The following is a 26,837-nucleotide window of genomic DNA, read 5'->3' on the forward strand; positions in this document are numbered from 1 at the left end:
GTTACAACCAGGCTAATTTGGCCGCAAATAGATGAAAAAAGAAAAAGTAAACTATCTTCCACTTCCACATTCGAAGGAAAATTGTCTAACTGACAACACAATTGTACCAGCTAATTTCACAAGCATTTTTACGCTCTTCCAATCAGTCATTGTTCCGACGACAACGATGCAACATTGCCAGTGACTGCATTGATTTTTTTTTTCGTATATCACCAACACAATCTCAGTTTTTAGCAACCTCTGTCGTAAAGAAACCGCTGTCATATTCCTTATTACGTCAGCAAATCAGTTGATTCCTCCGAATTCACTGAGAGCCGATTAATGGTTTGATGCTGGCCACACCGAGCTCAAAAGAGAAGTATTTATGCCATACAGCTGCCAGTCGTAATATGGTCCTACAAAAAACTGTATGGGCTAATTTTATGAGGTTTCCGAATGGCATATGGTTTTTATGAGAAGATTTTTCTTTACTTTGCTCACGGAAGCACCATCGAGTACTAACATAAATATATTTGAGAGTAATACAAGCTTATCAGTGTCAGAGAAGTCCCCCATTCCAGAGAACTTCCCCATTCCAGAGAACTGTCATTTTTAAAGTGATTCTGTATTCGGTTCGCAACCAACTGAATGATAGTCACCCACAAACCTCCTAAAACCTCAGTTATTGTCCCACATTGTAATACAAAAGAGATGTGTGTGTTTTTTTAAATTGCATACTTTGATACACTTTATTCGGTTTACATATGAGTATTAACATACAATAATTGTAATGTAGGTATTTATCGCGGTCAAACAGCCTTAAAATAACTAATAAAAAACGAGAGTTGTAACGAATAACGAATATAGGAGTAATATGAAGAGCATGGTAAAGCGCGTGAATGTGTAGTTATAAAATATTGAGATATGCAAGACATATACAAATATTTATAGAGATAAACAGCAAGCCAACGAAATAGCATAAGTAAGAAGTAAGTTGTTTGTCGTATGTCGTTTGTGTTGTGAATTGTCATTGTCCTTTCGCATAGAAACTCTAGAGGACAGAGAGTAGCCGAAGTTGAAATTCGAAGTGCGTTGTTTGGTGAGTACGAGTGTATGTGTAAATTACTACTACATTTCCAATGATGATACTTATTAATATGCATTCAGTAGAATTGTCTGCTACTGTACATGAACTCTTCAATCCGGCGAAAGCGGCTAGTTTTCGACTTCAAAACTAAGTAGACTGAGTTTAAAATGTAGAGGCACAGTTTCACTGCAACGGCATCGAATACCTGCCTTTGTGGGTTAATGATTGATTTTTTGTTGGCTTGCAGAGGACTAATTATGTTGTCATTCATTCATGGGTGATGGCAGCGGCAAGAGGTCGGCAACGGCAATATTTCACATTTTCTTATAGTATGTGAATTGACTAAGTATGAATTTCTTTCTTAATTGTTGACGATATGCTATTATCATTGCCTTCGCTTAGCCGTGGTAGGGCGAAAGAGGTCCAGGAAGAGCAAGCCCTGGTAGAGAGTGTAAAGCAGGCAATGCCGATATAGCTGGGACGGCCTTCGCTATGATAGGAGCGTGCAACAGCGGTGCTGGGGCGAGTACTTTGGCAATTGGTGCAACCGCCTTAACAGCGATTGGTTCACGGCGAACGATTGCGTTGAATCCGTGCACTGGGTCGGCGGTGTATTCGACGACACGTCGTGTGCCATCGGGTTCAATTAGAGAGTAGGCGCCCTGTACAACATCACCGCTTCGTGCTTCCTGTTGACTTTTCACATCGCCAGTTGTACCATCCTAAGGCGAAGAAAAGGAAAAGAAAATTAAATAAAGTATACCATCAAATGTACACTGTGCCGATGGCTATTTAATTGCAGGTTGCTTCACGATAACACTCACATGAACATCATAGCTGAAACTGTATTGTGGATTGGGATCATATGGCTCGGGCACCGCCACTTTTGCGACGGCAAGGGGTGCCGCAATCTTGGTAATGGCAGGCAGCACAGGTGCTGCAATTTTCGTCAAGGCTGGCAGTGCAGGCAGGGCTGGCAGTGGAGACAATGCGGGCAGCCCGGGAAGTCCATGTATTCCTGCAAGACCATGTACTCCTGCAAGACCAGGATATACCGGTCCTGGCAGTACGGCAACGGCGGAAGCGGCGGCTACCAAAGCGCTGAGAATGATCAACTGTAAATAAGAAACTCGTCAGTATAAAGTCTTTGGTTCTAGGCAACCTGGGAGTTAATTCCCAGGATTTGTGAATGGTTTAATCCTTATTGCACACACACACACACACTTGCCTTTTGTACCATGGTTGTTTGACTGTAGCGTTTGACAAATGAAATTACTCTGTGGTTCTTTGCAAGATCAACAATTGCTTTATATAGGAGCGGCGGCAACCATTTTTCTGCCACTTCTCAGAAAATGTGTGCATTGAAATTTACGCCCGCTTGTACTTTACCATTTGGCTGATGCAAGCGACAAGTATACAAGAGTAAAATTATACATACCTATATACAAATATTTATGCAAAAAAAGTGGCAACACCAACAAGTACACAAAGGCGTAGTAGACGATAAAAAAAACAGAATGAACGAAATTAAAATAATTCATTTTTCATCGTTGCTGTGGTGGCAGCAACTGCTGCTGCTACGCCAGCAACGCTCTTACAAACCATAACATGTAGCTAAGCTGAACGCTCTACGCAGTATGCTGAACGCGGAGGCGGCGGCATTCGCGATTTAGGCTTAGGTTAGGCGCTTAGGCCTATAACAACGCCGGCGAGGTGAATGCAATACTGCGACAGTAGAAAAAACAAGAACAACAATAACGAAAAATAAGAACAGAAAAATGACAAGAGCACGCACGCCGCCTTGGAACAATCCACACACACCCATTTAGTAACTGGTGCACCAGCATGCCCCACAGGCGTCGCCCAAATGCACACACACTTTGTAACTCTATGCGCACGCGCTTGCGCATGCAATATTTCTGCCTGGCCAACAGTCGTGCGGTGGCAGGGCAATTTTTTTTATCACTATAGGCTGGTTGCCGTGCCACGTAATCCGCAATTTAGGCCCATTAAAGCCATACTACACTGGACCGAACGCGTGTCGGGCAAGGCGAATAGTAAACAAAAAATGTAACAATTTAAAAATCCAGCGTCTAATGTACATACATACTTATGTAAGTATGTATGTATGTAAATACGTACTTCTTCGGCGACTCCTTTTCTTGTCACTGATTGTGCGTTGCATTGAATGCACCCCTTAATTCTGGTGTCTTCCGCATTAAAAGCTCGCCTTTAATTGACAAACTTTGAATTATTTCAATATTGTTAGTAAAAATCCGTATAATCAGACCGTATAAAATGCATATGTTATGTGTATATTGTATGTTTGTATGACTTCTTCAAAATAGTCACTTAGATTGCAAATTAGTGATGAGTGCCATAATTGAAGTGTTGGGATTAGGGCTCTATATACAATATGGCTCAAAATGAATCCTCCTATCGGAAGATTTATTAAATTTTCAAATGGCGTCGTACGCCAATCATATAAGACACTTGTGGGTTAGACAGCTGCAGTAAAGCAATGAAGCGCGTAGAGGTCGAACTGAGATTTCCGTCATTCAATGTAGTTTGTTTTTAACCACAAAAGTAATTAAGTGGCTATAAGAATAAATTTGTCAGCAAATGTATGTAAAGACAAAAGTAGTTAGAAAGTGATATCAATAAAAACGAACATAGACACACTTAGTGTCCCATTACCCGAACTTGACGTAGTACAAATCTTATGAATTCCATTAAAATTGAGTTCGCTGAAATATGTGTTAGAGCAGAAAACTTTTTTTGGTCCTTAGTTTGGCTCTACGTCCGCACAGCATCTCTGCTGCAAGGTGTTTGTCCTATGATTACCAACAACCGTTTCAGTTCAGTTAAAACCCCAGTCATTTCAGTATCTATTATCGACTGCATTGGAAGTAACAGCTAAAAGACGAGGTGCAGCAATAAATACACCAACCGCCGGGATTGGCGGTCTACTAACAGAAAATCAACGATATTTATCGGGAGCCAATTAACAACAATTCAAGAATGACCAATCACCCAGGTGCACAGGTAAGGAGCTTAGGATGCTTCGTGTTATAAGGGCAGGGCTTGCAAAATTACGATCCGAATATTCTGGCAACTTAAATTTTTACTTATCTCGATTAGGCGCTGGCGCACCAGATGCATATTTGATATGTGAAGAGATATTGCACGACACTAATTACACCTTCACTTGCCCACTTAAACAAACCTCTAGGTCCTTAGTCTCACCTGATCGAAGTGATACGCTATTCTTTATCCACCCTTTTTTACGCAGGTCTGAAACCTAATACCACAAACATTTCTTTCAAACTTCTTTTAGATTTTCTGCACTCAAAATTAGAAGTCACTGCAACCCTTACAGGACATTGGAAAGTAGGGGATCATGCAGCTAGACTCAATCTACCCTTCAATCCTATTTGTAGAAGTTGTCAAGCGGAAGGGGCGAAGGAAAGTCTGTTCCACTATTTATGTGAATGTCCGGGACTAGCCAGGGCACGACTCCGATCCTTCGGTAAGCCTTTCCTACAGCAAATTAAGGAGATCTCAGTCATCGAGAGAAAGGATTTGCTCCTATACTTGGACCTCACTAAATGGATCTGACTTGGAAACAAAACAAAAAAAAAAAAAATATCATCATCACACGAGATAGTGGTAGTAAAACGGTGCTGGCCACTAATTAGGAGCATTTCAGCTCAGAAATGTTCAACCACCTCAACAACAACAACAACAACAAAATTAGAAGAGAAAGCCAGACCAGATATTTGTATCAATGAATCTTAACAGCTACATTTGTAGGATTGGTTGCCCTGTTTCAGGCTGTGAATAAAGCATACGCATAAAAGAAACGTCCAAAAAAATCAAATAATGTAATATATATGTAAGTATGTATAATGAATGATGTGTGAAATTTACACATAATAATAATAATAAGAATTTTGTTCTGGAGTGTGCCCAATGGCCGACACTTCGACCTAAAAGATCTTTTGTGTCCTACTACATACATGTTTTTGAAGTAGTTAATACTAGTCATATTGGGCACTACTACCTTAAATGCATTACATCAGGTTCTATTTAACCTAGACGTTCCCTACCTCAGGTTGGGAATTGGTTGAAAGCCAAATTCAGTAAATTTTCCACCTTGCGGACAAATTTCAGAATATCTGCAACAAGAGCATTCTTAATTTCATTCGAATCCATTTGATTTCGATGAAAGATGTGCGGTCTTGTCTTTACCAAGGCAATCCAGTCGCACAAGATATGCTCGGTGATATCATCCTCCAGACCCATTCCCAATGTGAATTTTTGAGAGATGGCAATTTAAGTAATAGTGACCTGTCGCAATACCAACTATTTTTTCTTATGTCTACCTTTCGCATGTTATGCAGGACCCTATTGTAGGTAAAATATCTTATAATACCTTTGTTTTGACGGAGTTCCCTATGGGTTAAATTCTTTGAGCATTCTCCAAACTATTTACCCTGCAAATGTCAGCATATACATACAATGGTATGAAAACCTGTCTTCTGTAGTTTTATTAGGAGATCATCAAGTCCTCAGAAGTGGTGACAAAACTCTTTCTTGTGGACAGCCTTTCATTGCCTTGATTGACTACACATCCATTATCGTATTATATATTTTATTTATTTTTTATTTGTTTCGATTAGTTGATTTATTTAAGTTAAATAATATAATATTATATAATATATTGGAATCTAAAAACTAGTTACGGGTAAGGGTCTGGGAGGATATATCGAGTTTAATAATGTCGAAGAGAAATAGTTAGAAAACTAAGTCTGCCTATATGTATGTCCGATGCCACCGACGTTGTAATAATAGAGATATTTTAAAATGTTTTCAATAAGTAAGACCAAATTTTTGTTCGATATTTTGCTTTTTGGTCGTCCATTTTTATTTCGGCACGATACGATTTCGACATTTTCCGCGTCGGGAAGACATCATTTCGACATTTTAAAAGTTTATGCCTATTATAGTATTCTACTTAGAAGAATTCACTTGTTCGGCTAAGGAATGACTTTTGAGTGGTATCTTTACAAAACAGCATATTGAAGGTGGTCAATCTAACCTAAGAGTGATCCGAACCGAATTTGGGCGCTCTAATGTAGAGAAAAACCTTGTCTTATCTGTCCGTTACATGTAACAACGCGGGCAGTGGAGCATACGTTTTCTGACCCTATAACTTAAGAATATGAAAAGCTAACTGTTATAAACAACTTGCATTTAAGCGAGACCACTGATCGATTTCATATAAAGTGCGTTGAATATCAGCTAAAAGAATTAATTAATCCTATACTACGGGCCTTTATGCTTTACATATATTAAACAGCGTTGGGCATTGTTAAATAAGGGTTTCATTATCACTAAATTTTCAGTGTTTTAACTATTCCCTTATTGCATTATTTAGTTAGTGTTCTATGCCCAATCCTCATATTAATATTCTACATGTTTTCTATTGCTTTACTCCAGCTTGAGCGTTTCCAGATTTTTATTTCATTTTTTTCTCTTGCACTTTCTTGGCGTTAATTGGTTTTTCCAAGCGCGTGTGCGTAAATGCCAAATGTATAACCAATTAACTGGCTGGCTAAATATTTCGAACGCCATTTTCCGAACAATCTGTTTGATACTTATTTTTCTGATTTTTTTTTAAATTTTTTATTGTTAAAATACCTATTAAAATTTTGCCTGCTATTAATACATTTTTCAGTTGCTAAAGCGATTACACCGTTGTCAACATTATTCCAATTTATTGTTTACTGTCTATGTGATTTATCTTTTTTTTTTAAGTTTTTCTTCTTTTCTTTTTTTATTTCAACAGGTAGTATTTGACTTATATGGTTAGCTTATGCAGATATTTGTGGCAATTTTCTTGGCATGCCGCTTGTGTGAATGCAATTAGGTTCGAACTATGTAATATTTTAGCAACGGCATCTACCATAAATTGTCGCAGTGTGCGTGTGCGCGTTTCAACGTAGTGATTACATGCACGAATACAAATGCGATGAATTTCGATAAGATTACCTTTGCTATGATGCATTGATTATTATTTCTCTTCTTGTAGTTGTGAATTGCGTCTGAGGAATTCATTTGAATTGCAAATGCAAATATGAATTACGGAAGGAATTGAATTCCTATATTTTCCGCGAGTTTATTGATTAAGGATAATTAAACTTGCATTTGTATGGACATGAAAGTACTACTCTAGTAAAGCGTTAGAATGCATACTCGTATAGATTATATATATATAATTGGCGCTTGCACATTTTTGGGTGTTTGGCCGAGCTCTTCCTCATATTTGTGGTGTTCGTCTTGATGTTGTTCCACAAATGGAGGGACCTACAGTTTCAAGCCGACCCTGAATGGCAAATATTTTTATGATGAGCTTTTTCATAGCAGAAATACTCTCGGAGGTTTGCCATGGCATGTCGAGGGGCGACCGCTATTAGAAAAAAAACTTTTTCTTAGTTTTTGTGTTTCACCGAGATTCGAGCCTACGTTCTCTCTGTGAGTAGTCACGCACCAACCCATTCGGCTACGGCGGCCGCCGCCCATTTGAAAATCGATAGAAGCAGCGCTACGTATGTATATTATGCGGGCTACAAACACGCAACAAATCATAGCAGCCGGTTGAAATTCGTTTCGCCCCACAATGTGGATCGGTTCACAATTTTAATTTCACGATGTTCGCCGCCGAAAACTGGTAGTGTTTTTCAGGCAGAAGTCTTTGCGATCCTGCAGGTATGCAAAATACTTAGGGAACGTGAGACCGAGGGAGAGTGAGAGATATTAAGGTTTGACGATGCCATATTGTAAATCCAAATTAGTCAACTCTTATAAAGACTGTAAGGAGGAGATCAAATATCTTGGGTTTCAGGTAACATTTCCCTTATCTGGGTTCCATGGCATAGGAACATAGAGGGAGCCTGTTGTTGATGTTAAAAGGGAATGTCAGCTCTCTCTCTCCTTTCCCTCTACGTTATATCTTTTTTCTCTCTCGCGTAACGAAAATGCCCGTTTTCATGTCCTTGAAGTTTTACTCTCCATTCTCGCTCGTCCATCGACGCCTAAGAAGTTTCACTTCAAAAACAAATCTGATGGGGTTGTTGTTCAAAACTGACAAACAAAAATGCTTTTCCCAATATTTTTTCCAATTAAAAAAAAATAAAAATCTGAGGAGTGTGTTTTTCAAAATTGATAAACAAAATTTTATCAATTTGTTTTGTTTTTTAAATTTTGGATGGCTGATAACCGACTTACCTACCAAAATAAAAATTTAACTAAAACCTGTTTCACGGTGCCAGTTTTTTATCAGCAGATTTATCACAGTATTGCCTCCGTATCTCCAGTGTACCCTGGATGCTTGCTACCAAATTCCCACATTCCCGTATGAGGCGGCTCGACCAATCTACAATTTGTGATCAATGACTAACGGTTTTTGGTTTGGTATTACATTTCATACTCAATTTTGCATTATTCTTATTTTAGACGCACTTGAGTAAGCAAATGAGATTTGTGCTCAAAAAAAATTTTAGAAACAGTAACTGTTTGGTTATAGCAGCAAATTTTAAACGTTATAAATTTTTAATTAACTAAATTTTAGGTATAGATTACATAGTATTGAATGAAATAAGCAAACTTGGCCGCCAAGCATTTTACGGAAGAAGAAGTCAGATTAATGAAAAATTTAAGAAAAGAAGGATAAACGATGGACTTAATAGCAGAATTCATGAAAGAATAACCGAATTAATCAAAGAAAAAAGGGTTTAAAGCTATTCGTAACGTAGCAAAAGTGCAAAAGCTGAAACTCGAGGGAGGAAATGTAAAATTCTGGAAAGAGGAAACATAAAACTCATATGTTATAACGAAATTTCTGGTTTTTCTTGTCATCAAACGAGCTTAAAACTGAGATAAATTTGCAAATTACAAGTCGGACAGTTCGATATAGGTTGGTAGAAGCCGGGTTAATAAAAAAGACCTCAATTTGCAAAAAAAATATATCTTCCGTCCAAACTGGAAAAATGTGCTAACAAATGTGATAAACAAAAGTACATATACATGGATCTGACTCAACAAAAAACATCATTTCATTCCAGATATACGAAAAAAAAACATTAGAATACGGTGTTTTCGAATTGCCGTGCATGAAACAGCAAAATGATAGAAAAATTTGTTTCTAATAGCAGTCACCCCTCGGCAGGCAATGGCAAACCTCCGAGTGAATTTCTGTCATGAAAAAAACTTCTCGTAAAAAAACATTTCACGTTCGTAGTCGGCTTAAAATTGTAGGTGGAACAACGACAAGTCGCACGCCATAAAGAGAAGGAGGAGCTCGGACAAACACCTAACAGATGTGCATGTGCCAATTATTTATTTATTTGTATTTAAAAAGAAAACGTGAAAGTGAAAGTATGAAAATGGCCGTCGCAGTCTTTTGACTCCCAATTGAGCATCTTTGGGCAGAACGGAAAAAGATAAACGGGACTGTCAAAGCCACAAATAGGGAAGAAATGCGTAATCAAATGCAAAAGTCTTGGTACTCTATTTTTCTGGATAAATATGCAAATTTAGTAAACTCAATGTATTAAAGGTGTACTACAAAATACTAAATTAATTCTCCATATATAAGCATTTATTTTTAATTCTGATTTTTTGTGGTTAAACCTTTTGTTTCTATTATTTTTTTTTGGGGAACGTTTCTTAAACTCGATGAAATTTTAGTATGTTGTAGAATATTTGGAAAAGAGGTTTTTTATTTTCTTCATTATTATCTATTAATTGTTCGAAAATATTCGTAGTTTCCAAAAAAAATCGTCAAAAATTTCATGAAAACAAATAAATGAAATAATTATAGTTTAACAGTGTACATTCGCTTTCAGATCGTGAAGTAAATAAGGGTTTGGCAACATTTCATATTAAATAATAATTTGTTATTCTACATTACGATTTTTTGCATAGTTTATGACACTTTTCAATTGAAAATGATTTACGCATTTCGTATGACAGTGCCAATGTCTGCAATAATATATCTTGTTTTTTGATTTTTTTTTTTGTTTCAAATTCTCCAAAATTTCATATATGAGTTTGCCGGTCAATGCGTGTGAGATTCGGCTGGGTGTAATTTGAGACCGTTCCACTGGTCGTATGCGCAATTGACATACACAAAAGTAAAATAAACGCGTTGGGTTGTTTTAACAAGAGAAAATAAGCCAAAGCATACAAAAACATTTGTTTGATTTCGATATCAATAGTGTTGCTGAGTGATTTATTACTACAAAAATAACCAATAAAATTACACACAAAAAAGTACTACGCACACAAATGCATATACCTATAGTTGGTATGTGAAGTGCTTAGTGCGACTATAGCCTAAATAATGTACTTACATACATGTATGTATGTGAGTGTATATGTTTGTGTTTTTTAAATGTAGTTAATAATTATGTAATAATTTAATTCTATTATGAGCTACAAAACAACAAAGCAAAAATTAATTAAATTGACTTTTAACAATACCAACAAGAACGCAAAGACCTACCAGCCAAGTATTTGTAGGGTTGATTAACTAATTGACTAATGATCAGACTGCTTGACTAGCATGCTAAATAATTGATGAGTGATGATAGGTTAATAGCACAGTGCTTAGGCGTCTAATGCTACAAAAAACTCAGCTGACAAGCTCTCGCCATCTCTCTATTCAGCCCTGGATGAAGCGTGCCGGCAGCGGCACTGGAGCAACAGGCAAAACGCGCTTGGCAGCCACTACAGGAACCGGACCACGTTGAACGACGGCATTGAAGCCATTGATGGGATCAGCGGTGTAGAATACTGTGCGAAGTGTACCATCAGCGTCCAGAACAGAGTAGGAACCCTTCACAACATCACCATCGCGCACTTCCTGTTGGCTCTTGCTGTCGCCGGTGACAGCATCCTGCACATTGTAAGCGAAAGCATATTGTGGATGTGGGTCAATCTCTGTGTTGATTGGCACAACCGGTGCAGGAGCAGCGCGCAAAAGTGCGCATTGGCTGACGGAAATGAGGGCCAGGTAGACGACAATTGTGTACTAAAAGAGAAAAAAAAAATAGTTTGATGTAGAATACCGCACTTGGTACTAGCCCCGAGGAGAGTGTGCCGAGGACACTCGCACTCGCAATAAATATGTTGTATAAACAATAATAATCCACAAAATTGGCTGATGCGAAGTAATCCAATAATCAGTTAAAGTTTTGTAAAGTTAATCCTGTATTTGTTTGACCAACCTTGAGGAAAGCCATTTTACTGCTTTATTTGCTGTTGATTTGTGCGCAAAGAGTTTGTCGGTAGTACTTAGTGTTTGATTACTTTCGTTGGAATGATGTTATCAGGCTAAGCTGTCAGGCTTATAAACAAACTACGCCACCCAGGCAAGTTGGCAACGATGTTGTGTTTTGAAACCAATATGGATAGGCTGAATTGTGAAATTGTTGCCAGAAAAGTACAGACTTTAGTGGCATAATAGCCACGACGCCCTCTTTGTGTCTTAACAAAAGTCGCAGTACAAATATCTAGGTAAAATTATAAACGCAGCAATTATGGGTACTATATGTTGCAATGATTAGTTTGGCGAATGCGCGACACTCGCATTTGCTTCAGAAGACGTGCCAACTGTTTGGCCACAGGGCTTACCCAACTCAACAACGGCATAGCGACGCATAAATGGTCGATTTTCAACCATAATTGAACAGTTATAACAATTTCATATATAATATGTATGCGGATGAGTAATTTGGTTTCACGCCCACTGCCCAAAGTTAATAACTAATTCATACACACATATGTATATATGATATATCATACGTGCATACATACATATTTTTCAGTTCCTCTATGCGGATCAATGCCCATGTCTCATACGTTCCACAAATCGCGCATTAGTCATCAAGAGCTAATAAATGCATGTACGCTTTGTTTTCATTTTTAGTATTGTGGAATGTATGTCTGTATGTATGTGCATACATACTTGCAATTATTATTGGCTGTCAACGTACCCAAATGTGTCAGGCGGTGCAATTAACTATTTTGTGAACAAACAAAAAATATGCTATAGCATTGATTATAAGTATTCTTATATACATATACATATACATACATATATGCAGAGAACTCCAGCAGTGACTCTGGCCACTACTCCAAATCGAACAAACAAAGTTTAATTCTTAAATACTTAACAGTCGTTGTTTTGAAATGTTTTAAGTTAATATACCTGAAAAGTAATAAAACCAAAGTCCATTTCAGACAAAAGTAACAAAAATATTACATAATTTTATACCGGATGCATAGTTCATACCCATACTTTGTGTATCTCCCCTTAAATTGTTTTCAATCTTCTAGCACCATTGGTAGCCGCACGTTAATTGCGGTTCCTCCATATTTCAAAATAATCTTGACATAATCTGAAAGCAAGGACACCCCTGACCGATTTATTTTAGTCTCATCGAATAGCATCTTTTTCTGGTATTTTAAGCTCTGGTCTACGTACTATTTAAAAAAAAAATCTTATGTTTTGATAATTCTTGACGCTTGTCAATACTCGTCTTACTGTCTCTGCAGAATATTTCTTCACTGTAAATTATGTGGGGGGGTTTTGATATTTCATCTTCTTATGCCTCCGATGGGTTTGTGCGTGACTACTATTTAGTAACGAACGGAACATCAAATAATATCAAAGACTTTTTCTTATAGTAAACGTCCCTCGGCAGGCAATAGCAAACCTCCGAGAGTATTTCTGCCATAAAAGGCTCCTCATAAAAAATATCTTCCGTTCGGAGTCGGCTTGAAACTGTAGTTTCCTCCATTTGTGGAACAACATCAGAAGGGTATACGCGCCAATTATATATATTTATATACAATAAAAATTGTATATATGTAATTATATAAGTATACTGAATAAAAAAATTTATTTCGATCTTTTTCTTATCGAACCATAACACTTTTTAAACAACCTAGTATGCCTCTGAACAACCTTTTGATTTATAATTAGAAATATAACACACATTTGGCGAAAATACGAATATTAATGATAGCCGAAGCAGCAAAGTTTTTGTTGTTAATTAGCCGCAAGTAAATTTTGATCCAAACTGTAGCATATTTATGAACTGTAAATAAAATTGCATTTTAGCGTGTGGTCAGATCAACTGCCATCAACGTGTCTGCGTAACGATTGGGCGGATACGTTGAGGTGTATGAGAATAGCATAGGTGCGTACCAATATGAATGATTGTATGAGAAAATAAATATGTATATACGAATATATATGTGTATATTAGCAAGGTGGCGCAAAATTAATATTCTTCTTTATTTGCAATTCGTTACCGAATGTAAGCGATCATGTATAAAATATAATGTAACTACTCGTATAAAATTCTATGCATACAAAATGAAATGAATACAATAAAGCTTAACAAATATGCTCACAAAATTAAAAACATTTTTATAAATTTTTTATAATATTTGAAAAAGCGTCTCGGTTTCGGGCTAATTCCAAAAGATGCCCGATCCATTGACGTACATTTTGCAACCAGGATAATTTTTTTCTTCCGATGCCTCGTCTTCCTTCAATTTTTCCTTGCAGTATAAGTTGCAGGAGATTATACTTATGATTTCGGCATATAAGACCCAGGTAGGCTGTTTTTTGCGTTTAATGCACCGTAGAAGCTCTCTTTCACTATTTACTCTTCGAATCACTTCAGAGTTTGAGACACGGTCGGTCTACGGAATTTTAAGTATTCTCCTTAGTATCCACATTTCGAATGCTTCTATGCGATTCATATCAGAAACTTTCATCGTCCAAGTTTTCATGCCATACAACAAAACTGACAAAACATATATTAACATCTAACAAAACGTATTTTTAAGTTTAAAATAAAATTATGATTTTTTAGAACGCTGCTGTATTTATAAAAAGCAGCGCTAGCCACTTCTTTGCGGCATTTAATTTCCATTGAATCATCACATGTACCATTAATATATCGGCCAAGGTACTTAAATTTACTAACCCGTTCAATCGGCATGTTATTATTTGTCAGTGTGAGATTATTGTAGACATTCTTATGACTGATTGACATAAATTTTGTCTTATTGACATTGATTTTCAAACCATATATAGTATTTGGCTTTGTCTTGTCACATTATCGACCAATCGTTGGAGTCCTTCCATGCTGTCCGATATTAAAGTTGTGTCATCAGCGTATCTTATGTTGTTTATATATACGCCATTAACTTTAATCACCCAATCATATTTGACAGTTGGTAACCAAAACAGACAAGCAATGGAGCGTGTAAAGGTCAAAATAAAGATTTTCATCACTTAAATCCTTGCTTTATTTAGTTAAAAAGTTGTTTAAAAACAAAACTGGATAATTAACTTTGCGCCACCTTGTACATACATATGTATGTTTGTAGGTGCAGGTATTTGTTATAGAAAATTTTCTGAGATACACTATCTCACACATGCCACTACATTGTGGCATGCTGCTTGACCACCTGATGTTGGCCACGATGTGTTTTTGTGCGGCTGTGTTGCGCCGTTGAAAATTGATACACTGACATGATAGACGCTTATAGTAAATCACTATCGATTTAATTGTGTTGATTTTACAAGCCAACGCTTGAGATAACTTTTATTTATTATTATTTATGTATATATGTATACATTTTGCATATATACATATGCATGTAATTATATTTTTTTGGCTCACAGCAAAATTGACGAATGATAAATTTGATTTCGCTTCCATTTGTTTGATGTAGGGGTCAAGAGTTCGGGAAAACTACACATGAGTTATTATTTAATTAATAGAAATAATTTTAGCATTCGTAGGTAGATACTTGTGAGATATAAATAAGTAGTAAATTTGTGCATTAGAGTAACCCGGTTTTATAATGGCATTTATGTTCTGAAGAAATTTGTATCTCCCGTACCTTTTTCCTTATCTCTATAATCTTGGAGTTGAAATACAAAAAACTCGTTCGGTTTGAACTGAAGGAAAAGAACTAAATATATGGAAAAAGGAAGAAGGGGCTTTGGAAGATGACGACCAACAGTGGCGAATTACGTTTGTATCAACCGTTTCATACTACTGATGAAATTCACTAGATGTTTGATATTTAAACCGGCAATGTCCGCAGGGGTAGCGAAAAGGTTAGAGGACAGCTGAGAAGATAAAACTTGAAGCAATCCCAAGTCTCACCGCATGGACACCTAACGGACAATCTCCGGTAACGATATCTACGAAATTTGAGAGCTGCGGCTTTGTTATTCTTAAAAGTTCCCTCGAGCGCCCCCGATCTACCCGTGGCCAGAACGATCTCGCGACTTTGCACGTTTGCTCACTAGCTCAGCGATCGCTGAGTTGAGCTGAGGAGACTCAAATAACTAAGATGCTAAGATGCTTGATATGGGGCCTAGTAAAATGTTCTTAGACCGAAGTAAGTGAAGGAATTTTAAGATCAAAATTTTTTCTTGGATATCAACAAGTATTTGCAGAGATTCTGTTTCCATGGCATAATCAGATATTATGATTGCATATCTTATCATCAGTATACCTCTGGTTTTAGGCTACCACGATTTTTCCTTCCCATTCACTCACCTCTTTCGGTTTGTGTAGGTTCAAGTTTAGTTTGTAGGTTACGTTTGTAAAATATATCGCCTGGCATCTGCATCTCTAGGTGTTTAAATCACGAAGCCATTAGTGAAGTTTTAAATATTCGGAGTAGCACTACTAAAGGTCCACCCTTTTTTAATTATAATCGAAATTTGTACTAGTGGATTATTTGTCACTGGAAGCTCAGGGGGTGCAAGGTATTAATCACTTAATCGTAATGATGACTGTCTATCTATTAATATTAATTAATTATTACTTAAATCTTTTACATCTTTTACACCCAAAAAATGTTGCCGTTTTCTAAAATGAGGCTATTTTTGAGGGTAAGTTTTTAATAGAGAAAATCTGATCACCTCAGTCTGTATCATTAAGTATTTTATTCTGTATTCCGTCTCCGGTATAAAGGTCATAGCTCATAGGCAGAGGCACCTACTTCTTTCAGTTCGCGGTATATTAAATTTGTTTAACACATTAGAGCCACGCTCATTCCCTCGAAGAGTACAGACATGTTGTGGGAAATTCAGAAACATTTTGAAATAAGCTTAATGCGTAACTATAAAAGGGAAGCAAAAAATATCTAAATTTTTTTCCAATTTATGAATTTATGAGATTCCAAATTATGAATTTCATCCCTGAAGTGAGAATCTCGAAGGGCTGCAAAATACGCTTCGACAGCTGTTATGACCTCATCATTTTATAAAAAACGCTTTCCACGTATAATTCTTTTCAGGTTTGGAAACAGATATAAGTCGCTCGGGGTTAAATCTGGTGAATAAGGTGGATGCTCCAACAATTCAAAAATGTCATTGTCAAAATACTCTTGTGGAACAGTGCGTTATCTTGATGAAACAAAATGAAGAGCAAACGCGCCACCTAATTCTAACAGAGCTTTCTCATGTACATATTATATTATAAAGCCAAGTCGTTCTTTGATATCTTTACGATATCAGCTAGTTTACTGAACTTCACTTTTCGAACACTCAAAACGGTTTTGTGGATTTTTTTAGTGTTACGCCTTCTTTATCAATTACTCTACCATAAATGGTTTCGAAACTACTTATAATAGGTAATTGGTAATTGGTTTATATGCGGAAGGCCACGCCTACCTTACCGATGCCGCCCACTTTTCTGAATCGTTAAGGTATTAGGCACTAATGGTTCTGAAAATATGTAATATTAAAAAATTGGTTTGTATGGGCCTATATCCTTCCGGCAGGTGCAAGCAATAAGTTGATGAAGTTTCATTATAATCCGATGTTTGGTTTGGCATCTTTTAAAATACATACGTAAAAACAAACAAATATTCATTTTTTTATATGTAAGATATTCTCTCTCAACCATTTTTGTCAATGATATTTCAATTATTCTGCTACTTGTAAACATTTATCACATTTGCTGAATGTTAACATGACAGATTGCAAATAAAGAAAGTAAGTAAAAAAAAAAAAAATATTTCAATAATTTCATGCTATATTTTTAATGATTCTAGGGAAATTCTTCCAAATACTGTAGCATAGCTTGTTATTGAATTGTTAACGAATGGGTCACTAGTTTTCCAAGAGCTTTTTCATGTGTAAATAATGAAGTACTCGTTCATCTGAGATGTCTATGGTATCAGCAATTTCACGCTTAACCGAACTGGGATCTTCACGGACACTGTATCATACACTTGCTTAAGGGGGTAGTATGGTATTTTTTTTTTTTTAAATTATTCTATAACATCTTAAGATTATTGTGTGAAAGTTTGAAGTGCATTAGAGTAAAATTGACAAAGACACAAAGGATTAAGTATCTACCTCTCCAACCGGATTTCACGCTGCCGAAAATCTTTAAACGCGTTTTTCTCACACTTGCCTTTTTTACGGTCGGTGTCCACTGTAGATTCATATCTACTGCACCGATTCTTTTCAAATTTGGTTTTTTTGTTTCTTTACTTTATTCACGAGGTAATGACGTCGAGTTTTTTTTTTTTAAATTTTGTCATATTTTAAAACAACAAAGTTTTCAAGTTTTTTTTATGAAAAATCGGTGTTTTGACTTCAAAGCGCTTTAAAAAATTAAAAAAAAAAAAAAAAAATTCGACGTTGTTACCTGCGAAACTTTATTAGCTGATGAAATCAATTTGGTTTTTTGATTTTAGTTGATCCAGTAATGAGTTCTGAGGGACACCGCAATAAAACTTTTTTATGAGACGTCCGCGAAGATTCGCTGCCACCAACTCATTTCTTCATAAAAATCAATGAAAATTTCACACAATATTCTCTAAATATGACTTTATAATGAAGTAATTTTAAAGTTTTGAATAAATCAACTGTGTCGACAAAAAAAATTTCGAAAAATATGCTTGTTTTACACCGAATTCACCATACTACCCCCTTAATGATTTTTGGTGTTGTTGCGTTTTTTGGATATCCACTGCGTTCATTTTCAACACCTTCACGACCCCATTTAAACTCTGAAGCCCATTGATGTACAGTTTGAAAAAAAAATGAGCAGATCTCTTTAACATACTGACCTTTTTTTATAAATTTCGGTTGCTGATAAATCTTGCACCAAATGTCTTATTTTGTATATCCTGGCGAAATTTTACTATTAAGTAAAAAAAATACAGAAGCAATATTTCTCCCAAAAATTCTTTAATTTGCTTCGAATCATTGCAGAAGGAATTCACAAAATTGCATTTGCTTATTCACTGCGCAATAGTCTTTAAGGTCCGGCTCCTCCTTCACACATATTTTAATACATATGAACAAACATAAATATATATAAAATAGCAATTGGCTGAAAAAACTGTTCACACAATTGTTGTCATGTCACGCCTTTGCCACAACTTTTGTCCTATTGCAATTGCAATACGTATACTAATAGGCCCAATTGCTGACTTGTACAATTAATGATCACCACGTTGACCTAGTGAGCCCAGTGTGTAGTAGCGGCAAAAGTAACATATGTATGTATGCTCGGCCTAAAGCCACATGCACATATTCATATACGCACACAAGTTGCATACATAAATTAACAACTCCGTTGGCTACAACAGTAGCCATCAACAACAGAAAGACATCAATCGAGCAATAACCAAAATTCACTAAAATAAAACGACAAAAATGTGCTGCGAGACCAGTTGCCATTTATGGCTGCGAAACTGCGAAACTACGAAATAGTGAAATAAATGGATAAATAAAATGCATGGAATTGGGTGTTTTTGTACTGAATTCTTTATTTCAGTAAGTGCACAAGCTAATACACGAGACTGTTTATTGAGATTTCCACTTAGCCAAGTACTAAGCACATCCATATACCTGGCATACATATGCATGTAGGTGGGTATGGATGCTTGTATGCGTGTAGGCAAATTGGAAATCACTGCCATATTGCTCTATTTAAAAAACAAATTAAAACAATTAAAATATTTAATAATGCTAAAGGAATTGATTAGATGTACAACAGTTGAGATGAATGAGAATGATTCGTAGGTGAACATGCAACAACAGAAGCAGCCGGTAGTCAAACGGGTAGACTGTAGCGCGACTTTATGAGTCACGTGCCACACAGTCACAGTCGCTTGATAGAGCGAGGATGTACGCTAGAGAGGCGTATTCGAGAGTGTTTTTTTGGTTGTTGGTTTGTTTGTTTGCTTGTTAAAATTGATGCTAAAAAGTGTTACTATACATTGTGTGTTGACTTTGTTGTTTTCCGCTTGCAGAGATGCACTCTGCTAAGACTATAAGTATTCATAAGTTAACAAGTAATTTGTTTAGTTAAATATACATAAGTATTTATGTTGTTTAGATGCGTTCATTTGTTCGGTTCAGAAGTCATAAGTCCATAAATCAGCAGACCGGTCAGCAGCACAAAACAATTTTGATAAATGCTCTTCCACAACCTCAGCAAAAATGTGAGGTACTCAACCGCTACCCTTTAGTGGTGGCCGTAGTGTAGAGCTGGGGCAGCGTAGGCCACCTTGGCTATAGCAGGTGCAGCATATGCGACCTTAGTAATAGCAGGTACAGCCGCAACGGCAACTGCTGGCTTGGCCACTACTGCTACCGGGACGGGGCCACCTTGCTTTTCCACAACAGCATTGAATCCGTTAATCTTGTCCGCTGTGTAGGTGACCTTGCGTACAGAGCCATCGGGTTCTGTTAACGAATAACTGCCGTGTACTACGCCATCGACGAGTGACTCTTCAGCCGACTTGGAATCGCCAGTTTCATGATCTGTTACGCCATACGAGAAACTATATTGTGGATTCGGATCATATGGCTCGGGTTCGATTACTTTGGCTACGGCTACAGCTGGTGCTGCCTTAATGATCGTTGGCGCAGGAGCAACGGCAATGGCGGGCGCTGCGTGTGCGATAATAGATGGCGCTGGGGCGTGTATCACCTGGTGGCTAATGGCTGGAGCGGCAGCAAGGATCTTGGGCGCAGAGTAAGAAATGGCCGGTGCTAAAATCTTAGCGGGTGCGGCATATGAAATGGGCGCAGACAATTCGTATCCCCCATGACCGTAAGCATCAATGGGTGCGGCAACGGCTAGCGAGAGGCCGAAGCAGAGGACCAACGCCACCTGCAAAGGAATAGTAAAGAATTCAAATAAGTGCACGAGTTAAATTATAAATAGCATGATGAGTCGATTTTCTGCTATGCGTCAGGATCGTCGTCAGTTATGCCATGCTGGCGTGGCAAATACGTCCGTTTGTTATTGATCGTTATGCAGCAATTTACAAGTTACCTTAGTGATCATATTGCAGCTTTGTGTGCTTGTTACGATGTGTGCTTAGAAAAATACGATTTTGGTTTGAGATAAATACCCCAAGTAACCTGCACTTTTATAATCGATTGTGAAGAATTTCTAAAGCTGTTCGCTATTCAATCGGAGATGGAGTTGCAACGCCAGCTGCTGCGTACCTATATTTTACAACCGACCGACGTTACTGCGACACATACCATCATCATGAACACCAACAACATAACATCGCAACAATAACACAAATAAGTGCAACAGCTGTAAAAAAGTGTAGCAGCATCAGTGTTTTGGCGTTTACTTTCAATGTGATTGGCATTGCAGAAGTAGCAACTAATTGGTTACCATTGCATTGCATTGCATTGCGTCGCGCGAGTCGCATGCGTGCAATCCACACTTGCTGCTGCCCATTACAATCATCTAGTTTAAAGGCAGCATGCCACAAATTTATGGTCAGAATTTCGATTTCATCACAGAGATTTGTGCACTCACTGCATTTTCTCAATGAATGTGCTACGATTCGGCATCGTGGTGAGCTGAAGCGGCCTGCAGTGACGTGGACCTGGACGTTCAGCTAACCATACGAAAGCGTAAACCAAACGCCTGAGCATCTATTTCATAGCCCACTTGTACTTGCCGTATGTTCGAAAAATTTAACTGCCGTCTGAACAAACACATACTGTAAAAGTTTTATTTTTGTTTTACATTTCCATTGGTTTTTATTTGACATAATAAAAATGGTTCATTTTTCAAAATACGCACATTTTATCAGTGTTTTTTAATACGCACTTGAAGTGCGCTTGGCGTCACTGACCAAATTCCCACCAAATGGACTACTACAACAAAAATCTATATACTTATGCACGCCCTGTAAGAAAAATAAGTGTTTCGCGCTGATGTGGTATATACCCTGTAATTAGTCATTTTGAACCTCACGACGAACAGGACAGCTGTGTGCATATATAATATGAGACATTCTTCGTCAACACGGCCATCTTTTCGCCCAAACATTGATTTAGATTTCAATTATCTGCCATTGTCTTAACACTTATTTAAAAAGTTTACTTTTTAATGCCGAGTGACGTAAGCGAGAGAGCCAGTAAGGCGGACGAATTTTTTTTTAATTCATCGGATATTTTTCGGATCACTGAATACTAGGCCGGGTCGATTTGTGGGGAGGCAAAAAAATCGCTCATTGCTCTGTGAAAATCATATTCTAGGGATCAGAATAAGAAACTTTGCCGAAGGAACCATACCTCTAAACCGAATTCTGATGTCCCCCAATTTGGGTCGAACTTTTAGTGTCTTTTGTGGGCAGGCAAAAAAATCGCCCATTGCTCTGTGGAAATCATATTCTAGGGATCAAAATAAGAAACTTTGCCGAAGGAACCATACCTCTAAAACGAATTCTGATGTCCCCCAATTTGGGTCGAACTTTTTAGTTTCTTTTCTCATGTAAAGGTCAAAAATGGTGATAGTTTGAAATGATTTTATGGGGAACCCCCCAGGGGAGTTCCAGGGGATGTGCCACTGGCATGGGTGGATCGGCCGTCCAAAGTTAGTGGGGGTCGGTCATACATTTGGACTCGATTGGAGCACTCTAAATGGGTCAAAGTGGGATTTTTCGTTCAACTCAAATTGGGGAACATCAGAATTCGTTTTAGAGGTATGGTTCCTTCGGCAAAGTTTCTTATTTTGATCCCTAGAATACGATTTTCACAGAGCAATGAGCGATTTTTAAATCGACTCGCCCTACTGAATACATATATGATGAAATATTTTTAAAATATGAAATAAATGAATACAATAAGCAGAAAAATATACACAACATCGATTTACTATGACAACTTTCCTGGTGGCTTTCAATATAGAAATATTTTTTGTAAAAGCGGCTGTTGCACGGCAGGCAATAACAAACCTCTAAATTTATCAAAAGCCTTGCAATTTTACTATTAATATTATAAAGTAAGCCATTCGTAAGTACTCTGAAAAAGATTATTAGTAACAATTTTGCCCCAGCGCCTCAGCGCTTCATAATATAATGAAAAAAAGCGGCTAGATATTGAATTAACTAATTGTTGCCTGCAACACTGGGCCACATCAGCAATTATCCCAATATAACGTCCAGTTTCTGGTCTACCATTCCTTTTGTTTAGTTTCAGAACCAACCTTTGAATTTCCGACGCATTCGGACGATTATTTGCACAAAAAAAAAAAAAATACGTATTTTGCGATGTGTTGTTTTTAAAGATCGATAATTTTCATAATAAGTTTCAATAATTTCAACGCATTGTTCGATTGTACAGCTGTCTACTTGACAAATGTGAAATACGCTTTATATATTTATGTATTTCTGCCATGAAAAAACTCCCCATAAAAACAAGATCCTTCCATTTGTGAAACAATATCAAGACGTACAACACAAATAGAAGAGCTCCTTCTTCAAACACCTAACAGAAGTTTACGCTCGAATTATTATTATTTTTTGGTTTATAGACGCTAGTTAGTAAGACGCTAGTTTATGTTGATTTCAATATACAGCCCTCATCTTTTTCTCATGACTCTCAATGCGAATCCATTGTTCGAAACAGTTCTGAAAATCTACTTTGCTCAACTTCTTCAGAATATCTTCTCCTTCACACTTTTAACGCGCTCAAATTTTATAGCTTTTAATGCAGACTTCATCCTAGGAAACAGATGGAAGTCACACGGTGCAAGATCTGGCAAATAAAACAAATATTCTATCATGCTATGCTAAAATTACTTGGCTAGAAATCTTTGAATACACAATGTGTAATGAGCCGAGTTTTGCTTTATTGCTAGAATTAAAATTTTACCGACAAACCAACTAAAAAAATATATGTAACTCGAAAGAGGGCTATAGTGGCTGATTGTTGTTTTTTTTCCTTTACAATAAATTGAATTTAAAAAATTATGTAACGTTACAATTTATTGTCGTTTTTAGTCAGAAAACAGTGTCTCCGTTTCCGGGGTATTTTGGTTGACGGCTGGACTACCATATCTGAAAGGCATTCACCTATCCACCTGTTGGGGATGCGCCTTCTAGGGACCGTCTAGAGACTCCTCCGAGATAACCATACTAATTTACATTCGTTAAACAGCTGGCACTCGCTGGGTATACGCACTTCTATAGCAGTGTCAGTCTTGCTAATTAAAAGCCATATTTGCTTATCATCGTCATCAACTTCGTCCACAATTTTTCTCCATGCATCTCGGTCCATAGCCGTACTGCGGTAGTTGGTCGCTCCTATGCTTCTCAGATCGTCCTCAACGTCGTCTAACCATATCTTTTCCGCTGTCGACCTTTTCGCTTTTCACCAAACATGCGTGCATCCAAAATTTTGCGATATATTCTTTCATCTGACATTCTTCAAACGTGTCATTGACATCGGATGCGCTAGAATTTAACGAACCGCACGACGTTTTCGCCTTGTGCGAATACCTCTAGCTCATTCTTTATTATATCTGATGCGATAGAGCCCATTTTCTTCTCTGTAGTACTGAACCCAGTATTCTTCTTTCCAGTATGCTTAATTTTGTAATTCTATATCTAATGTGTCCACGTTTCACATATTGCCACTGCTCGAATCAGTGTTTTATATTATATATTTTGATTTTTGTTGTTCTACTCATTAATGTCGGCAAAATATGCTCTGTTTGCAGTCTGCACACGGTGTGGGATAGCAATCGTTGTTTCATCCGATCTACTGAGAAGTAATCGTAGATATTTTATTTGATCCATGCTTTCAAATTTATTATCACCAATATAAAGATCTCGCGCTTTTCTCAACGTGTTAAGTCCTGCGAAGTATTTTGTTTTTCATTCATTGAACTTAAATTTCGTTGATTTTTTTGGAGTGCTTGAAATTCTTCCTTTGGAACATTCATATTTCTCGCGAAAATGACCAGGCCATCAGCAAAGTTTTGGTTTATATATTTTGGTGAATATAGTCTCTGATGGATCAACATCTTTAATTACATAGTCAAGGATCAGATTGAACACAAACGTAGACAACGCGTCTGCATGCTTTATTCCTGCTTCAACTCTGAATAAATCAGACGCTTTGCCTTGTAAGACCACTTTGGAATAGGTCTCAGCGAGGATTAGACTTACTAGCGAAGCCAATTTTTCAGTATTCCTTGCACGTATTCAAATTTGCCTCTTTCAATACTATTAAACCCTTTCAGAAAATCTATAAAGAGGGCATTCGGATTGATTTTATGCACACTAAACTTTTCAAAAATTTAACAAATTACAAAGCTTTGATCGGTCGTCCACCTTCCACTCCTAAAACGACATTGGTACTCGATTAATATTTGTCCAATATCTGGTGTAGAAAGCCATACCTCTTACAAACTTCTAATTATAAGAGAAACTTTCCTTATTCCATAAATCAGAAAGTGGAAGCCATTGGTGCAGACCTTTTGGTTGGTAAAGAAATCTGATTGCGAAAGCAGGTTAAGTAAGTTTAGTTAGCATCACAACAAATTTGCAATGAATGCTTCGGCAATTAATGTAAACTAGAAATATTTGTTTCTTTTATTAAAAATTTACCTACTGGGTATTTCCCTATACTAACTAGTTTATGAGGCTAGTAGTCTAGTACAGCTTTCTGGACTTGTTTTCCGCTCTTTGTATTGAACTTAAAAATACTTTGTAACCGTTAAGCAATGCATATGTATCAACTGGCAACTATCTATTTGTGTGTTTTGTATTACTGTGGCAGTAACTACGTGCGAAACAGTGTTCAAATGTTGCCACAAAAATTATGCTGACGTAATACTTAGTTGCACGCGTCATTGCAAGCGGTGGCATATATTTCATATTGTACAAACATTAAAACGCAGTTTTAAATCGTCGACTGACCGACAGGCTGGCTGGTCGGCTGACTGGCTACGCATATTTCCACGAAGCCTTCGACGAAACCTTAAGTCAAAACACTTGAGGAGCTGCAACCATGCATGCAAGTACAAGTACATATTTATATCAGGTCAGTTCATAAGTTTGTGCGTTTTTTAAAGGTGGTTTTAAAATTAATAAAAAATATGTTTAAAGTATTTATTAATCAATAATATATTTTCCTTCATTATTTACAAAGTCTTCCCAACGTTGAGGAAAATGTTTAATGCCCTGCTCAAAAAATTTGTTGTCCTTGGAGCCAAAATACGCTTCGATATCCCTTTTTATAGCTTCTTTTGAGGAGTAGTTCTTGTTACTCATATGGGATTGAAGTCCACGGAAAAGGTGATAATCACAAGTTGCAATATCCGGAGAGAGAGGTGGTTGCGGTATTAGCTCCCATCCGAGCACGTTCAGCTTGCCTAATGTTTGCCTTGCGGTATGAGGTCTTGCGTTGTCGTGGTGAAATAAAACTTGGCGTCTATCCACTAAAGACGGTCGATTTTTTTTAAGTGCCTCATTCAGGTTTGATAGCTGATGGGAATAATAATCAGCATTTATCGTCTGGTTTGGTTCCGGAAGTTCATAATAAACAATACCGGTCATATCCAATCAAATAGACAGGAGAATCTTCTTGGGGTGAAGGCCATCTCTATGGGTCGGTGCTGGTGTTTCATCTTTATCTTACCGTTGGCGTTTGCGAACAGGATTATTGTAAAGGACCCATTTTTCATCACCAACTTTCATTTTCAAGCTGTTGTAGCAGCTGAGAACACACATTCACTCTCTGCTGAAGGTTGGCGACGGAAAGTCTGTGCGGAACCCATTTTCCCAGCTTTGAAACCTTTCCCAACTGAACCAGGTGCCTGTGAACTGTTCCATACGATGAATTTAACCTCTGAGCTATCATATCGAGTGTCAAATTTGGCTCAGCTTCCACGAGTTCGAGCAAGGCGTCGGAGTTAAAGACTTCAGGACGACCAGCGCGCGGGTCATCCTCCACGTCGCTGTTACCACTTCGAAATTTTGAAAACCACTTTTGCGCAATCCTTGCACTAACGGTATAGGTACTCTCCGTGAACAGTGTTTATTTCTGCAGCAGCAGTTGTTGAATTTTTACCACTTTTATAAAAAAAATACAAAATTTGCCTCTTATACGCGTTCGAAGATTCCATTTAATTTTTTAACAACACGTGCTTCTATCCGCGATTAAAATCACTTGTTGAATGCACAATATATCAAAAACAATATATAGTAAATAGTTCCGTTATATTCCGCGAATAACTTTTTGTATGCAAAAATCGTACAAAAGTGAAATTATGGGTAAAATACGCACGAACTTATGGACTGACCTGATACTACTACGAGTAACATGTGTCAGTGATAGTTGCAAATGCAAGGCAATGTTCGTGCGGTTATGTGCTAT

At 37.3% G+C, this 26,837-nt stretch overlaps 4 protein-coding genes across 6 annotated transcripts in view; 1 reads left to right on the forward strand and 3 right to left on the reverse strand.

Annotated features, from left to right (window-relative positions):
* LOC128859998 (neurobeachin-like protein 1) overlaps window positions 1-26,837 on the forward strand; it is a 177,997-nt gene that overhangs the window by 61,802 nt on the left and 89,358 nt on the right. The window lies entirely within an intron of this gene.
* Window positions 698-2,400, reverse strand: LOC128860002 (larval cuticle protein A2B). Its single transcript, XM_054097205.1, has 3 exons — window positions 2,295-2,400; window positions 1,891-2,181; window positions 698-1,788 (listed from the first exon to the last, which is right to left on the reverse strand). The coding sequence occupies exons 1-3, from the start codon at window positions 2,304-2,306 to the stop codon at window positions 1,465-1,467; spliced, it is 627 nt and encodes a 208-aa protein (XP_053953180.1). The 5' UTR covers window positions 2,307-2,400; the 3' UTR covers window positions 698-1,464.
* Window positions 10,446-11,460, reverse strand: LOC128860003 (larval cuticle protein A3A). The gene is made up of 2 exons (XM_054097206.1): window positions 11,359-11,460; window positions 10,446-11,162 (listed from the first exon to the last, which is right to left on the reverse strand). Exons 1-2 carry the CDS (start codon window positions 11,371-11,373, stop codon window positions 10,794-10,796), a joined length of 384 nt encoding a protein of 127 aa, XP_053953181.1. The 5' UTR covers window positions 11,374-11,460; the 3' UTR covers window positions 10,446-10,793.
* LOC128860001 (larval cuticle protein A2B) lies at window positions 18,944-20,542 on the reverse strand. The gene is made up of 2 exons (XM_054097204.1): window positions 20,479-20,542; window positions 18,944-20,313 (listed from the first exon to the last, which is right to left on the reverse strand). Exons 1-2 carry the CDS (start codon window positions 20,488-20,490, stop codon window positions 19,663-19,665), a joined length of 663 nt encoding a protein of 220 aa, XP_053953179.1. The 5' UTR covers window positions 20,491-20,542; the 3' UTR covers window positions 18,944-19,662.

This window comes from Anastrepha ludens, chromosome 4 (assembly GCF_028408465.1).
Source record: "Anastrepha ludens isolate Willacy chromosome 4, idAnaLude1.1, whole genome shotgun sequence".
NCBI classification, from domain to species: Eukaryota; Metazoa; Arthropoda; class Insecta; order Diptera; family Tephritidae; genus Anastrepha; species Anastrepha ludens.

Bases quoted from the DNA above. Each gene is read 5' to 3' on its own strand.
- LOC128860002 (XM_054097205.1), bottom strand. The intron at 1,789-1,890 runs GTGAGTGTTATC...TCTTCGCCTTAG, and splicing joins GTTTCAGCTATGATGTTCAT to GATGGTACAACTGGCGATGT.